The following is a 16198-nucleotide window of genomic DNA, read 5'->3' on the forward strand; positions in this document are numbered from 1 at the left end:
CTTGAGCTCCATCCATGTGAGTGGCCACTGTACCAGCGCATGGGTTTCTCACTGCGCACAACGTCCTCCAGATCCCTCCACTCTGTGCGTATGTCTGAGCCTCGATTCTGATCAAGGTCGAGTAATATTCCAGCGTATTTTCTACACAAATTCTTGTTAGTCTGAGTTCAAATGTCTGTGTGGGAGAGTACTCACACTGGGGCCCACTCAAGTTGCTGGTTGGTAGGTACTCAGACCAGGGGCTAATCCTTTTGTTTGACCATCCTTGCCCCTATGTCCTGATAACGTTGAGGCTCATCAGTGTCTGGCTGCCCAACAAGTCCACTTGGTTAATTCATGCCCCCCCCCCCCCCCAAACCCCCAGCTCCTAGGAAGGACGGGCAGGCTAGCCTGGGCTACAGAGAAACCACAGATGTTCAGATGCCGGACTGACTACTCTTCGTTCATTTTTTTTATTTGCATTTTTAAAAAACAATTAAATTAGAATACAAATATTAGAAAAGAGTGCCGTGTGGCTGGCCAGGGCCCCGGCCTCCCGGCGAGTTCATGCGGTGACACCGCCAGGCAGCCCAGCTCCAGACTGGACCGGGTATTGCTTCCTGACAGAGTCGGGTGGGGAGGGCAGCAGGATGCCCCAGGGTCTGCCTGGCAGCGGGGCGTTGGAAGAGCGAGGCTCCCGAAGGTAAGGAGGCAGCCGGGGAGCCTCACACGCCGCGGGCCACACAAGAGCAGGGCGACAGAGCCCAAGCCCGCGGCCGGCTGCCCCATGGGGAAGTTAACCTGAATGAATTGGAGTTACCGAGGTAGCTGGCTAGAAAACGACACCCCCCCATGCCACCCAGGTCCGTGCCCAAGTCCGGCCCCGCGACACCACGTTATTGCACATTGTGGCCGCCGTCCCCGGCCCGCCGCCCCACCATGGCTTCTCAACTAAACTGCTCGCGACTGGGTCAGCGCTCCGGGGTCAGGGCTCGGCTTCAACGCAGGGAAGCGGGGACAGCTGCCGGCCGCTGTCCAGTGTCCGAAATCCCGGCGCCCTGCGGGCTGCTCCAGGAGGTGGCGTGCAGGCTGCCGGCCTGTTTAAGTGTTTATTTTCTCTTGTTTTTGTACTTTTTTTTTTTTGTCATTTTACTTTTTTTAATCCCCCCAAGAGGAGAGTCCAGAGGTACAGGAGCCGGGAGCCGGGGAGGGGTGGGCGAGGGAATGATGGACGGGTGCGGCTCCCGCCCTCCAGCGCCCCCGCAGCGGAGTCAGCACGCGGGCACCAGGCCTTTCTGGAACGGGCAGCGGCGCTTCGGCCGGGGGCCCTCGTCCTCGTCCTCATCGTCGTCCTCGTCCTCATCTTCATCTTCCGAGGACGACGAGCTGTCCAGTGTGAGGTCCACCACGTCGGCTCCCGTCTTGCCATTCTCCAGGCTGCCTGCTGCCCCCGCACCGCTGCCGGCGCTGCCTGGGCCACTCAGGCCACTGCCTATACCGGGGGTGCTGGAGGCTGGTGCGAGCCCATTGGCGTCCGAGGTGCCTGTGGGGACAGGGCAACAGTGCTCAGCCACCGGCCTGGCTGGCTGGTGTGGCGGGTGCTGTGTGCAGGACTCACCTAGCACCAGGATGGGGCCCTGTGGGCTGCAGCTTGGCTCCTTCTCTGCACGGATTGGACGCCATGAGCCTTCCGCCAGGAACTCAATCTCATCCGCGCCCTCACACTCACTCAGGATCTTCGACAGCAGCCTGTAGGCACCAGAGTGCACAGGTCTGGGCCCAGGCACAAGGTGTACTATGCCTGGCATCCCTGTGTGCCTGGAGAATTCACTCCTATTCATTCTCTGAGTCCCTGTGGGCTGAAGAGCTCTGACTAACTTCCCACAGCATAGGGCTGGGATCATGTCGGCCACCAACTTTCCTCCAGGAGGCCCCTGACTACACTGGGATGGTGGCATAGGGCTCCACGAAGGGCAAAGGCACCTACTGAGCTTGCCAGCCCAGGCTACTGACTGCCTGGAGCTTAGGGGGAGGGAGAACTTACAGCGGAAGAACCGCAGCTGGGCTGAGAACAGAGGACAATTGAGTCCAGCCCACATGCCCAGTCCCAGGGGTGTCCTCACTCCACCCAAGGCTGGAGCTGGCCAGGGAAGTGGCCATCTGCGGGCTGGGGAGCTGGGCTGGTGGCAGCTTCCAGGGCAGATCAAAGGCTGGGACCTTCTGGGAGTGGGCTAGGCTTGAATGGCAGGGTCTGGTGGGGACACCCTCAAGTCCCTCCTCCGAGTCCAAGGAGGTGCCTGGGGCCCCAGGCAAGTGATTCTGAGAGCCTCGGCTCCTTGTGCTGGCTCTGGGGACACAACTGTGGCAGGCACCTGGCAGGAGGAGCCTCAGGTACAACAGACAGCAGGCTCAGTGTTTGGAGTGGAGAGCTGAGACACCCCAAGGGAAAGAGCAACAGCCTCCCTCTGTGCTACGGGACAGGTTCCTGCCTGTCCTCTCCCTCCCCACACAGAAGTCACAACTGCAGGTGGCCACTTGCAAAGACTGAGAGCTCAAGGTCACATGCACAGGGGGACTCCAAGCAGCCTGAGGCTACGACATAATGACCCTCTGCATAGCAAAGGCCCCAGTAATCTTTCAACAGAGGCCAGACTGCGTGCTTAGAATGGGGAGTCAGACTGTGTCTCAGTGCAGAGCTTGGCTGTGTCCCCACAACACACCCCAAACACAGGAGTGTCAGCCCAGGCCAGGTCCCACTTACCCATCTATGATGAGCTGGTCATAGGCTGCAGGCTTGTCACACACAGGGCACATCCAGGTGGGCTTCTTCTCATTCATTTGCAGGTAGAACACAGCATCAAAGCACTGCAGGTGTGCGCAGGTCTCTGCACGGCAGGGCACCGAGAGGCGCATCTTCACCAGCTTGAAAGCAGACAGAGGGGGTGTGAGGACACTGCTGTTCCACAATGACTACCCACATGGCTGGGGACAGATGGGACTCACTGGGCAGATGAGGGACACTCGCACTCCGGTAGTGGCGATCTCGCTGTCGGGGTCTAGGCGAAGCTTCTCCTTGACTGTGTGAGGTGACAGAGGGGATGGTACTGTCAGAGAGCAGGCTCTTGTCTCCACAGCTGAAGGTCTCATGTAGGTCAGGCTGGCCTCTAGCTCCTAATTGCCAGCTTGGAAAATCATTTCCAACCAGCCTGAACCCACAAATCCTGATGCACACAGCACAGAGGGGCCCTTGGGGCTCCCATACCTGCTGAGGGTTTGCTAGGTTGCATGGCATTTCTGGAAAGATCCAGGGGCACAGCTTCTCAGGAGCCATACAGATGTGCTGTGGCAATGTCACAGCCTTGAGGGGTCAGCTGAGAACACCATGGAGATGCCACAGACTCTGTAGCTTCAGGGCAGCAAAAGCTTTCTTCCAAGCCTTGTGACTCGTGGGACACTGACCAGATACACACAAGGTGCACCTGGATTTTGCTGTCCCAACCCTGGTTAACAAACCATATAGCTGGTGGCCTTGGCCTGCAAAGCATGCCTTCAACTGCCCAAGTAGGACAACTCCAGCAGGCCCGGGCCACCCATGCCCAGCTGGGGGATCATGATAGCACCTCCTCAGAACAGGCTAGAAACTGGCGAGGCCAAGCCCAGCTGGAAGGGACAACAGGCCTGAACACCTCCAGGGCAGCTGAGACCTGTCCTGCAAAGAAATGACCACTGGAGCGGTCCAGAGCCAGTGAGGGCCCCCATTAGAAAAGGCTGGGTGGGCACCGTGGGCTTAGACCTGCTTCCAGGGCCATCTCTTCCAGAACTACACCATCTTGATTTAAAAACACCCATCACAAGTTGGGTGCTGATGACACACATCCTTAATTCCAGCACTTGGGAGGCAGAGGCAGGCAGATCTCTGAGTTTGAGGCCAGCCTGGTCTACAGAGTGAGTTTCAGGACAGCCAGGGCTATACAGAGAGTTCGTGTCTCAAAAGAAAAATCCCATCATAGGAACAGGACACCTGGCCTGGAGTCTCACATGCCATCTTGCTCCCCATACCCCACCCGCCCTCAGTCCCTGGCCTGTCACAGACCAGGGCCAGACCTTGACCCCACATCTTTGTGGGGCTGCACACCTTTCCAGGAGATCCTGGCGAGGCCCTGCAGCCTGCCACTCACTCACCCAAAGCCTTGCACAGCTCAGGATGCTTCACCCCAATCGTCTTCAACCTCTGTAGCAGGTCTGAGGAGGTCAGCTGTCGCACCAGGTACAAAGCCACAGAGTAGCTCTGTGGACAGAGAGGCTGTGTCAGGGTGTCAGTCTGGGGTGATGTGGTGCTGGGCACAGGGTGGACCGGGTGAATGTGAGGCAGTTGGGTGCTGGGAGCAGGTGCTCACCTTGCCATAGTTGCCCCAGGTGACAGTAATGCGGTTGGTGGCCGAGGACAGATACATGAGGTGGGTAAGGTTGATGGGGCGGCAGGGCCTCTTAGGTTCCACACCAGGCTTGTTGGAGGGATAGTAGCCCTGTGGACAGAGCTGTGCTCAGCCCCGCAGGCCCATTCCTACCTTGTGTCTATGCCCCCGCCCCCAGGCTGCCTCACTCACCGGCACTGAGCAGTAGCTGTGGTTGACCTTCACAGCGATGTTGGGTGGGTATTGGTCCTCCTGCGGACAGCTGGTATCAGAGTAACAGATCCTGGGGAGACAACAGGTCATGAGCTGTGAAGGCACAGGAGGGCTATGGGGACCCAGGACTCAGGGGTATTAGGGAAGCCTGGGCAATGAGAGCAGGGGCAGGCGGGGCCAGGGCTGCTCGTACCTCAGCACCACCTGCACAGCTTTCACTCCAGGCTGCAGCTCCCTGTGGGCAGGGCAAGAGCAGGAGTCAGTTGCAGCACAGACCACCCAGGAGCCCTTTGCACGGTCACCAGCTAAGTGGTCACAGAACCCAACCACCCTAGCCTGACCTCTGCCTTGACAAATGGGGCAGGGACAGCTCAGGATCACAGAAGGTTCACCCACATCCACCGAACCCAAGGGACCCTGGGTTCCATCTGATGACATGTGTGCCTGGGGAGTTCTTGAGCCTGCTGGGCCCCACCTGGAGTTGCGGATCATCTCCACCTGCCGAGGTGTTAGCGCGAAGATGCATGGGCTCTCTTGCAGCTTCTCTGCACTCTGTGGGACTGAACACACGTGGGTCAGGTAGCCTGGCTGAACAGAGGCCAACCCTCTTCACCTGAGATTTCAGTGACATGTACTGGCCTCACCCATTCTGGGTCCCTCTGGAGCCAGGTATCCCAAAGGTAGAGGGGTAGCCACCTGTATCTGCAGGCCACCGTCTCGTCTGCACCCAGGTCCAGTCTCCAAAAGAGAATGCTGGCCTACTATGCAGGAGCCCAGGGAGGGCTCTTATGTCATGTGCATGTTTAACAGCAATGCCTTGCGATGCAGCCTCAGCAGCCCTCTGAGGGAGAGGAGGCGGCGGTGGTGCAGGCACCTGCCACCCCAGTGTGCAGGAGGCTCAAGCAGAAGGATCTTGGGTTCAAAAACCAGCCTGGACTCCTGGGTGAGTCTGCAGCCTGAGGACACAGCAGTGGGGAACAGGCTGATAGCTCCACCCAGCTCTGCAAAACCAACCACCATCCCTGTCAGGGAACACTGTCTGTCCAGCCACAAGACCCCATTCACAATAGCAGCTAAGACTAGGTGCAACTGGCCTGGAACCTTCTGACCCACAGGCTGTGGTGCCTGTGCCACACAATGAGTATAGGCAGACTTTGAACTAGGGGAGTGGAGTGGCTGGGTTGAGGAGTTATCACCCCTGCAGCCAGCCCAGCATCATGTATACAAAGAGCCCATGGGTCCCTGGGTGAGAGTAGGCTGCATGCAGCAATGCTGCAGGACCCGAGGGCAGAGCTGGAGCTCAGGGCCACCTGGGCACACTCAGATATGCCTACCCGGAGTAGGCACCCTGAAGGAGGTGGGGTGAGCCCAGCAGGGCCATGGCAGCCATGAGCTGACAGTGGCTGGGTAGGAGGTAGAGGCCCATTCACCCTCCCTGGGGGTGGGGAGGGGGTAGGGGAGGTTTCTATTCTGTGAGGGATGGGCATCAGGCAAGACCCAGGCTGCCCAGTGAGCACACTGCTGTCTAGGGTCCCATACCCCAGCAACCAGCTGAGGCTTGTCCTACCCTATGCTGCTGGAGAGGGCCACAGGGTGTTCCCCAAGCCAGTGCCTCTGTCATGGCTATTAGTCCCTTGGAGCAGCCCTTCCCCACCCTTGTATGTGAGGGTGGAGCCTCTACGGCAGCACCAGCCATGAACTGAACTTTTCCTCAGCAGCCTCATCACACCTGCCCAGCCTTCCCAGACTTATGGCCTTTGCACCCACTGTAGCTCTCACTTTATAGCCCAGGCTGGCCCTGAACCTGCAACCCTCCTCCTGGACATAAGAGAAGAGCTCTGTAGGTCCTGTCACCATTCCCTCCTCCAGTACATTATTGATACTCATGTCTATCCTATACAACAGTGTCTGAGGGCCAGGCGTGGTGGCCCACACTATAATCCCATCACATAGGAGGAAGAGGCAGCGGATCTCTGTGAGTTCCAGGGCAGCCTGGTCTATAGAGCCAGTCTAGGACAGCCAGAGCTACACAGAGAAACCCTGTCTCAAAAAAACAAAACTGGCCGGGCGTGGTGGCGCACGCCTTTAATCCCAGCACTTGGGAGGTAGAGGCAGGTGGATTTTTGAGTTCGAGGCCAGCCTGGTCTATAGAGCAAGTTTCAGGACAGCCAGGACTACACAGAGAAACCCTGTCTCGAAAAACCAAAAAAAAAAAAAAAAAAAAAAAAAAAAAAAACAAAACTGTACACTGTAGGCTGCTTGGGAGTGAGGTGGATAAGGCAGAGTTCAAGGACAGCCTAGGTTATATACACAGCAGCCCTGCTCTGCCTGCCTCCCTCCCTCTCAACCACTCTCAGTTTCTCTCTGGGCCTCTGCAGCAAGGGCCATAGCTGGAGGCCCACCCCATGGACCTACACATAGACAGGGCAAGCACAGACACTGTGCGGGAAGTTGCAGACTGCCTCTGCCTGAGGCGGGGCAACCACCAAGGTCCAACAGGGCAGGTAGGAGACTGGACAAGACACTCAGGGCCATGGAAGGTGCTGCCCAGGATCTTCACAGTCATGTGGTCCCTCTTAGTCTTATGCACTCCAGGGTGGAGGCGGAGATAGATGCAGGACCACCCAGGACCACCTTTGGGTATCCCTGACACAACCATGACACAACGACACTATTGTCACCTCAGGCTCAGGCAGCCTAGCCAGGGGCTACAGGTGATAGGTGCCCTCCTCACCATACGGTCTCTCTCTGTAGTCCTGACTGTCCTGGAACTCACTCTGTAGACCAGGCTGGCCTCCAACTCAAGAGATCTGCCTGCCTCTGCCTCTTGAGTACTCGACTAAAAGCATGCCACCGCCACCTAGCTAAGGTGATGGGTGTTTAATGCAGGCTTAGCTGGGTGCACTAGGAATGCCAAGGCAAACAGTGGGGGCCCAATCTGCTTCAGACAAGCCATTGCAGTGACATGATGGGCTTGTGCCACCCAGCTACTACCAGGTCCAGTTCCAAACAGCCACTCTAGCCTACCACAAAGGTCCTGAGTCGGGGGGAGGGGGGTCGGCATGGGGAACACTGAGAGGAAGAGCAGCACTCAGTTCCACTGTGGGACTCACAGCTAGGTGGGGATGCAGCTGGGCAGAGGACCACAGCCTGTGCCACTGGGGTAGGCAAGACCAGTGCAAGGGCTGCCCCAAATCCGTGGCCTGAACCAGTCAAGCCCAGTCTGGGTATGAGACAGACAGCAAGGGGGATGGCAGATGGAGTGCCTGCCTACCAGCCCAGCAGGGGGAGGGAGAGAAAGGACCTGGGGGTAAAGATCATTTTAGGTTATAGAACAAGTTAGGCCAGCCTGGGCTACCTGAAACAATGCCTCAAAATATCACAAAAAACAACACCCCAAAGAAAGAGCAACAGACAAAGGCAGTGTCGAAGCCAGCTATGGTGCAGATATCATATGGGTAATTGGGGTGTTCCCTTAAAGACGAACAGGGACCAAAGGCCTGGGGTGGATAACGAGTCAGTGTGGGAGGCTGAGGTGTAGCCTATGCAAAGGCCCTGCAAACAGAGCCAGGCTGGCTTTCCCAGTGTCCTCTGAGAATGCCACAGGGTGGCCCTCTGATCCTAGCACTGTAGGAGCGGAAGCTAGAGGATCACAAGTTCCGGACCAGCTTGGGCTACACTGTGAGCCTGCCTCAAAAACTGCATCAGCGAAACAAGTAACATAGCAGGCTTCCCCAGCAGCCGGGGAGCTAAGACACGTAAGACACATGGGCAGCAAAAGGAGGTAGCAGTGGCTAAAGAGGCTGACATCCCATGGCCCCTAAGGTCACAGGTCCCCCAGCCCAGCCCTGGTCCTGTCCTCAGGTCCAGGCCCCCCATCACTCCTTACTCCCACAACAGCTTCATTCCATCTACATGACCCACAGGAGCCCCAATGAAGCCTCCTCTCACAGGAAGCCCTCCAGCTGCTCAAAGGACACACAGCCCTCGGGTAGGAGTCACCAGCTCCATGGCAGCCGACATCTCCTTCTCCACCGGTTCCTAAACCATCCTCACTTCTGCCTGGGCCCTCAGATCTCGAGTCCTAGGTCAGTTCTGCTGTGGTCAGCAACTGTTACCTACTTGGGTCTGCCTTGCATGGAAGTAAGGGAGAAACCAACATGGAATCCCAGACAGACATGGGTACAGGGCACAGCCTGGTGGGAAAGGAGGTCAGCCTGGGAGGGCTACGAGCTCAGGAGGCTGTGTGTCCTTGGGTGAGTGCCTGGCTCTCTCTGGTTACTAGCCCTCTTAGAGGGTCTGTCAGTACACTCTGGACTGCAGCTGGTGTCCCCTTCCCTTTTCCCCTCCCCCTCCGGGTGCTCAGGTGATTTATGGGTTCAGTCTGCCTGGTGCAGACTAAGCGGTACGCTCTTCCAGAGAATCCTATAGTATCATGGGGCTCATTCTGGCCTGGGAAAGAGGCTGGCCACTGTGAACTGGCATCACAGGGCTCATGCCGGGGATGTGAAATTCTGGGTTTTGAGCTTGAGAGATCATGGCCTTAGATCCAGGATCAGCACTCTTATCCAGCAGTCCCTCGAGGTGTGGGGACCCAGGAAAGGGGGTACCCTGGTGAGAAGGCAGACCAACAGGCTAGACCTCTTTGTTCAAGCTGCTGGTAGACAGGGGAGCATGCTCTCCTGGAGATCAGGTGACCGAGGTCCCAGGGGAGAAGGGCACAGTGATGCATTGTGGGGCGGAGTGACTGCTGGCTTGCTCTGCAGGAAGGAAGCCCTGTCATGCAGGCTGGGAGGCCAGGGGGCCAACCTCCTGATGTCTTCCTCAAGATGACACCCAGTCAACTTGACCCCAAGGCTCCCAAGGGCTGTGGAGACCTTCAGGGAGGCAGCTTGTGGCACTCGGAGCATGACAGGAAGGGCAGAGTAGGCAGGTTAGGGGGCTCTGCCTCCAACCCCCATCAGCACCAAGGGTTTTCAAAAGGGGTGGGACTATAGGTCAGGGGTGGAGCCTCAGTAAGGGGCGGGGCCTCTGATCACAGGAAAAAGTCCACACCATAGGGCACAACCACTGCTGCCTGCTACCCTTCCTCAGGCACCCCCAGCAGCCCCAATTTAAACATAGTGCCCCAAGTCCCAGGATAAGAGGGACATAGCCTTGCTACAGTAGTAGAGTGCTACCCAGGGAAGATAGTCAAGTTGGAATGGAAGTGGGGAGGCCCCTGAGTACCATGTGGGGTTGACAGAGGAACTGCTCATCTCGCAGCCTGCCTCGAGTACTGGGGCCCAACCTTTAGGCTTTACACAGAGACAGACAGGAGGGAGAATAGGGGACCAGGGTGTCTGGAGAACCTGAGAGAGTCCCAGGTCCTAGATGTGGCCCATTAGGACCTGCCAGGTGCACAGCTCAGGGCAGCATCTGTGGCCACAACCCCACTCCACACTGCACGTGGAAGGTCAGGTGCTGCAGAGGGCTTGGAGGCTATCTGTGCCTCAACAGAGAAGATGGGGGTCTGACCAGTCTACACTTCCTGATAACTTGGAACTTACATCTATTTTTCTTTCTTTCTTTTTTTTTTTTTTTTAGCTCAGGTTGGCCTCAAACTCATTGTATAACTGAGGAAAGCCTTGAACTCCCTTCCAAATAACCGAAATGAGCCACTAGGCCTAGCTTTTTTTTTTTTCTTTTAAAAATCAGGGTCTGGGGGTTGGGGATTTAGCTCAGTGGTAGAGTGCTTGCCTAGCAAGTGTAAGGCCCTGGGTTCGGTCCTCAGCTCTGAAAAAAAAAAAAAAAATTTAGGGTCTGGCTGGGCAGTCGTGGTGCACGCCTTTAATCCTAGCACTTGGGAGGCAGAGGCAGGCGGATTTCTGAGTTTGAAGGCAGCCTGGTCTACAGAGTGAGTTCCAGGACAGCCAGGGCTACACAGAGAAAGCCTGTCTTGAAAAAAAACAAGGGAAAAACAAAAACAAAAACAAAAACAAAAACAAAAAAATTCAGGATCTATTTGCCCAGGCTAGACTCAAAATCATGGCTCCTCTTGCCTCAGCTGACTAAGTGGGGGATGAGAGGTCAAGCATGCTAGTGAATGCTCAGCTCACTGTTCAACCTATACCCTCAGCCATACCCTCAGCAGAGTCTTAGTCTGTAGCCCAGTCTAACCCAAAACTCACCTTCCTCCTGCCTTAGCCACTAAGTGATGAAAAGGCCAGTATGTGCTGCCCTGCCACCCGTGTCACGTGTTTGAAGCTGTTAGGTTTGGGGTGGCTGGTCATGGGGCACAGTGCTGAGCCTGCTTTGGGGATCTGCTGGGCGATACCCACCACTCACCCAGTTCAGTGGGCTTCAGCAATTCGTCCAGCATGTTGAAGAAGGGGAGCTTAACCAGGCGTACCTCCGGCTTAAGGGTCTTGGTGGGCAGGCGCCCCAGTCCATTCAAGTACTTCCCGTACAGCACGGGGTAGTCCACGGTGGGCCCTGACAGGGGAGTCCTGGGCATGGAGTGTAGTGCCAGGGGATCCAGGGGCCGTGGTGCCTGTGGGCCGGGCTCTGCACTCTTCTTGGCATAGCGAGTCTCATACAGCTCTTTGATCTTCTTGAAAAGCTCTGGGCTACAGTCGAACTGCACCAGCTGCAAGGCCCTGGTCACCAGTTCGTGCTTCAGCCCACTCTTGCTCCGGCCTACAAAGCCCAGCAGCATCTGCAGGTCTGATACTCGGAAGCTCATCACCATGTTCTGCAAAGGGGAACCACAGCGGCTCTCAGGGGTGTGATCCTCTAATCTGTGTGTCCCCTTACCCTCAGCTCCCTGTGGCAGCCACCAAAATCCTGCTTCCTATGAGTGCTGTCCCAGACTAGGTATGGCCTGCTAGTCTCAGGCCCCTGGGCACTATGGTCTGAGACAGGTCTTCCAGTAAGGCATCCTGGACCCTGCCCTTGGTTTTCAGTCAACCACCAGGGTACCCAGGAACAGAATGGGCCCACATGAGAACAGCTAGTCTCTGAAACCAAACAGAGCAGTGACCAAGCTAATGACACAGTGACACAGATGGGAAGGCCTAGGAATGAACCTATGGGGTACTTCAAGCAAAAAGAAACCAACCAGAGCACAAGGGGACTCCAGAGCACGACCCAGGCCCTCAGGCAGGCTGCTTGCACTCATGACAGCTGATACCTGGGCATGGCACGTCCCCACAGATGGAAGGACCAAGCATCCGTGAGACACAGGCCAGTTGGGCCTGGGGCCTCTTGTGTTAAGTCCTGATGCTGGCCTCCACTGAATGAAAAGTAGAAAGGGACCTCCACAGGGCTGGGACACATACCCGAAGTGTCAAAGCCCACCTGACCAGCCCAGGGGTCATCATCCCACTGGATGTTCACCTGCTGAGTCCCTACGAGGAAGCTCCAAAAAACACCAGAGACTTGGGGTGCCAGATACTTCAGCATGACTTAAGTACTCCCAGTATGACAGGGTGGGCTCAAGTTTGGCCTGGTGGCTACCAGGCTTCCCAGATCTCTAGAGGATTGTAGGGAAGCCCCAACTCTTCAGGGACTCTAGGGTATGCGGCCCTTGGGCACTCCCAATGTGGCCTTCACTTCCTACCGCATGCAGAGACAAACAGCACACAGCACATTTATACTCAAATCCTCACAACTCAGGAGAGAGGCACAGTGAGGTAGGTGCCCTCGAAGGTCCAGCTAAAGTCAGAGAGCTTTGCAGCTCCAATGGTAATCACGGAGTTCCACCACCCAGGACTGATGGCAAGCGTCTGAGCAGCCAGGTCGCTGCCATATGGTCTGGGTCAGGTTTCTCAGCAGCTGCTATGGCCTGAGCAGCCTGCTGGAGAACAGCAGGGCATGGGGACAGACGCACAGGAAGAAGCCTCCATCCATCACCCGGAGTGTATTTCCCGCCCTGGCACAGACTACCAGGGCCGAGTTTATAAACAGCATCAGCACCATGACTTCTGGAGATTCAGCTTGGGGTGTGATGTGGAGTGACAACCCAAACACAGAGAGAGAAGTGGCTGTACTTAGCTGTGACACTAGCCTAGGCTCTTTAGAAAGCTGAGATGCCCAACACAGGGGCAAAGGACGAAGGCTTGGCCCCAAGCCTGCTGCAGGCACCATTCACCCACAGGATGATGGAGCATGGTCCATTCATCCACAAACACCACAATCTCGCTTCCTGGAAACCCCAGGATGCCTCAAAAGACAGAATCTCTGGCCTGTTGGGACAGATTGGAGGAAAGCTACCAGAAAAGTGGAGGTATTGCTATCATTCTTAAAACACTGTGAGGGGCCATGACAGGAGTCCTCTGGACCATTTCAGAGTTTCAAAGAAGAGTCAAGTTCACCTAACTAAGGTGGAGGTGGAGGTCTAGGGGGCAGAGAGTCAAGTAGAGGTCATCAGCTTTTATTTAAAGAATCTAGACCGCAAAGAAGCAATCGCAGCCCTTCTCACTGAGGGGGGATGAAGGTACAGAGTCTTTGGCCTCACCCCAATGTTCTAGGATGGTACAAGGGGGACTTCAAGGAGTAAAACTGTGTTCCAGCCGGGCGTGGTGGCCCACACCTTTAATCCTAGCACTTGGGAGGCAGAGGCAGGCGATTTTCTGAATTCAAGGCCAGCCTGGTCTACAGAGTGAGTTCCAGGACAGCCAGGGCTACACAGAGAAACTCTTTCTCAAAAAAACCAAATAAAAAACAAAAAAAACTCCTGCGTTCCAGATCATAGTTTACATATCTCCATCTCAAAGTTCTGTTTCCCAAGAGAAAACCACTATGTAAATGGTGTAGATTTGGGGTGAGTAAATGGTGAGAAAGAGGGGTACACTTTTTTTTTTTTTTTTTTTTTGGTTTTTCAGGACAGGGCTTCTCTGTGTAGCCCTGGCTGTCCTGGAACTCACTCTGTAGATCAGGCTGGCCTTAAACTCAGAAATCCGCCTGCCTCTGCCTCCCGAGCACTGGGATTAAAGGCGTACGCCACCACGCCCAGCTGCACTTTTTTTTTTAAATGATTTTTTGAAACAGGATTTCTCTGTGGAGCCCTGGCTGTCCAGGAACTCACTTTGTAGACCATGTTGGCTTTAAACTCACAGAGATTTGCCTCCCTCTGTCTCCAGACCCCTGGGATTAAAGGTGTGCCACCATGCCTGGTGAGGACGACACCTTTTAATCAGATCCTCTAGAATAACCCTAAGGGTCCCAGTGGGGAGGGAAGGACCATGTCACAAGGCAGGCAGAAAAACGGGGGGGGGGGGGGCAAGTCTGAATCTTATGGGTGGGAAGATGCTTGAGGGGGACTGAGGAACTCCAATAACTCTGGAGGGACAAGTGTGCTGGAACCTTGACAGGGAGACAGAGCAGAACTGGATGTAGGCTAAGCCAAGCTGTACTTCAAGAGGGTTTAATGGGGACTCAAGTCAGGTCAGAGCCCTGGTACCTTAATGCAGAAATGGGGGAACAAGTCTAAACAATGTTCCCCTGGACTCAGTCAAGGTGTCCTGTGAGGATCAATCTGAGGAACACATAACAAGGAGGTGGTGGGTCCAGTATGCCAGGCAGCAGAGAAACTCTACAAGGCGATTCACAGGTTAGAGATGGGTTAGAGTGAGACAGGATCACTGGAGGCTGAAGTGAAGAGGTACCCCAGAGCTGACAAGTGGGGAGCGGGACTCGAGGGCTGAGTCTCTAAAATGAACTTGGGCACTTATAGTTGGCCTGAGTCTGGAGTCAGAAGGTGTCAGTCTGAGCCCCGAGAATCAGAGGACTTGTGGCAATCCCTGTAGACCTTCCCCATGCAGGCCTGTGGGGGAGGAAAGAGGGGGGGCACCCGGACCTGAGTCCTACTCGTTGCCTTGGAAACCTGATGGCGAAGTCACTTTGCATTCCTTCGGCTTCCCAGACCACAGAAGGACCCCCAGTTATGTCCCAACAGAGCTAACCCAAAGGAGAGGACAGTGCCTGCACCGGGAAAGCTGTGTAGCCACACTGTGGGAACCCCTGCTAGGGTCAGTAGAGAAGTGACAGTAGACGGCGGGGACACCCCAGGAGGGAGCTGGCGACCCCGCCCCCGGTCTCCCCGCCCCCCGCCCGCAGGTTCAGCCCGCGTCCCAGTCGCACCCTCGCCGCCCGCGCCGCCACACCCCGCCCTCCCAGCTCCCTGCGAGGAGCGGTCCGTACTCCGCCACCCGCCTGTCCCGGCCGGAGCCACTCTCGCTCACTCACTTTGGCCTCCACCAGCTCTGCCGCCATCTTGGCCACTAGCGTCCCCCGCGCCGGGAGGCCCCAGCCGTCGCGTCACGTGAGGGCCCTCGACTAAAGGGCGGAGCCTGCGCGAGAGCCAGTAAAAGCGAGTGCTGGCTCCTTCCTCCACGCCCCCGCGTCTGAGAGGCGGGAGGATGCATCACGCGCACGCGCCTACAGGAACCCCGCCCGAGGATCTGACCAATCACAACGGACAATTGCCAAATCCCGCCCCCCACGGTTATTTTTCAAGGCGCTGGCCGCTACCACGCCCACTCTGGGGAGGAGTCTGCTGCTTAAAGAAATAGCAGCACTTCCCGCCGCCTCATTTCTCTTGCTTTAGAGAACCGCTAAATTTTTGTGTTTATTTAGTGTGTACATATGTGAAAGTCACAAAACAGTCTAGGAAATTAGGTTTTCTCCTTCCACTGTGTAGGTAGCAGGGATGAACCAGCTAGTGCCTGAACCATATACCCTTTGCCCTGCTCCCTCTCTTACTGGCCCCACCTTTTCTGTAGAGTACAGGCCGAACCCCCTGCCTCGTTTTCAAATTGGCTTGCGGTGGCAACAGTTGTGGGTTTTTAAAAATTGTTTTTGTTTTTTGAGACAGGTTCACCATGTAGCCCTGGCTCTGTGGAACTCGCTTTGTAGACCAGACTGGCCTCAAACTCACTGAAATCCTCCTGCCCCTGCTTCCGGAGAACTGAGATTAAAGATGAACATAACCAAGCCCTGCGTAGCCTTGCTTCTTTAGGGCACAGAAGCCCCTCTAGCTGCATTTTTCCTTCTTTATTTGTTGGCTCAAGGCTACGCCCACTTTTCTGTGGTCTGTTTTATTTATATACTGGGGGAGACACGCAATTTTTGATCGTCCAAAGACAATCTAAGGGGTTTGTATATTTCCACAATATGGATTCAGGGAATCGAACTCAGGTCATCAGGTTTAGAGACTAACGCGAATAGGTGTGGGTGCGCGCGTTCCAAGCCCCCTAGGTGGACATCAGAGGACAATTTGCTGGAATTGCTTTCTCCTTTAACCAGGTGTCACAAAATGAGTTCTGTGGATCGAACTCCTAATAGACTTCTGGGCGATCACCATTTCAGGGGCCCTCCTTGGCTTTCTAACTACCCACAAGCCCCACCCAACCCCCAAATTTTCGAAGCTTGCACTGGGGCCACGCTCACTTCTAGCCCCGCTCTGGGTTTTTAAGCGAGAACGGCACCGCCCCTTGCTTCCGTTTCATTGGGAGGACTGGACCGCGCCCACGTGGGGAGGGTGGTCTTAAAGGTGTATGTGCTTCCTGCTCTGGTGCATTTTATGGCTCATGTTTACGGTTGCATTTTGA

The 16198-nt window shown here is 55.8% G+C and overlaps 1 protein-coding gene across 1 annotated transcript; it reads right to left on the bottom strand.

Moving 5' to 3' along the window:
- Nucleotides 1-1110: 1110 nt before the first annotated feature.
- On the bottom strand, nucleotides 1111-14870 carry Pias4 (protein inhibitor of activated STAT 4). The gene is made up of 11 exons (NM_021501.4): nucleotides 14835-14870; nucleotides 10935-11340; nucleotides 5083-5167; nucleotides 4801-4842; nucleotides 4587-4677; nucleotides 4377-4505; nucleotides 4162-4267; nucleotides 2983-3056; nucleotides 2741-2901; nucleotides 1598-1728; nucleotides 1111-1522 (listed from the first exon to the last, which is right to left on the bottom strand). Exons 1-11 carry the CDS (start codon nucleotides 14859-14861, stop codon nucleotides 1251-1253), a joined length of 1524 nt encoding a protein of 507 aa, NP_067476.2. The 5' UTR covers nucleotides 14862-14870; the 3' UTR covers nucleotides 1111-1250.
- Nucleotides 14871-16198: the final 1328 nt, after the last annotated feature.

The sequence above is a fragment of the Mus musculus genome, chromosome 10 (assembly GCF_000001635.26).
Source record: "Mus musculus strain C57BL/6J chromosome 10, GRCm38.p6 C57BL/6J".
Taxonomy (NCBI): Eukaryota; Metazoa; Chordata; class Mammalia; order Rodentia; family Muridae; genus Mus; species Mus musculus.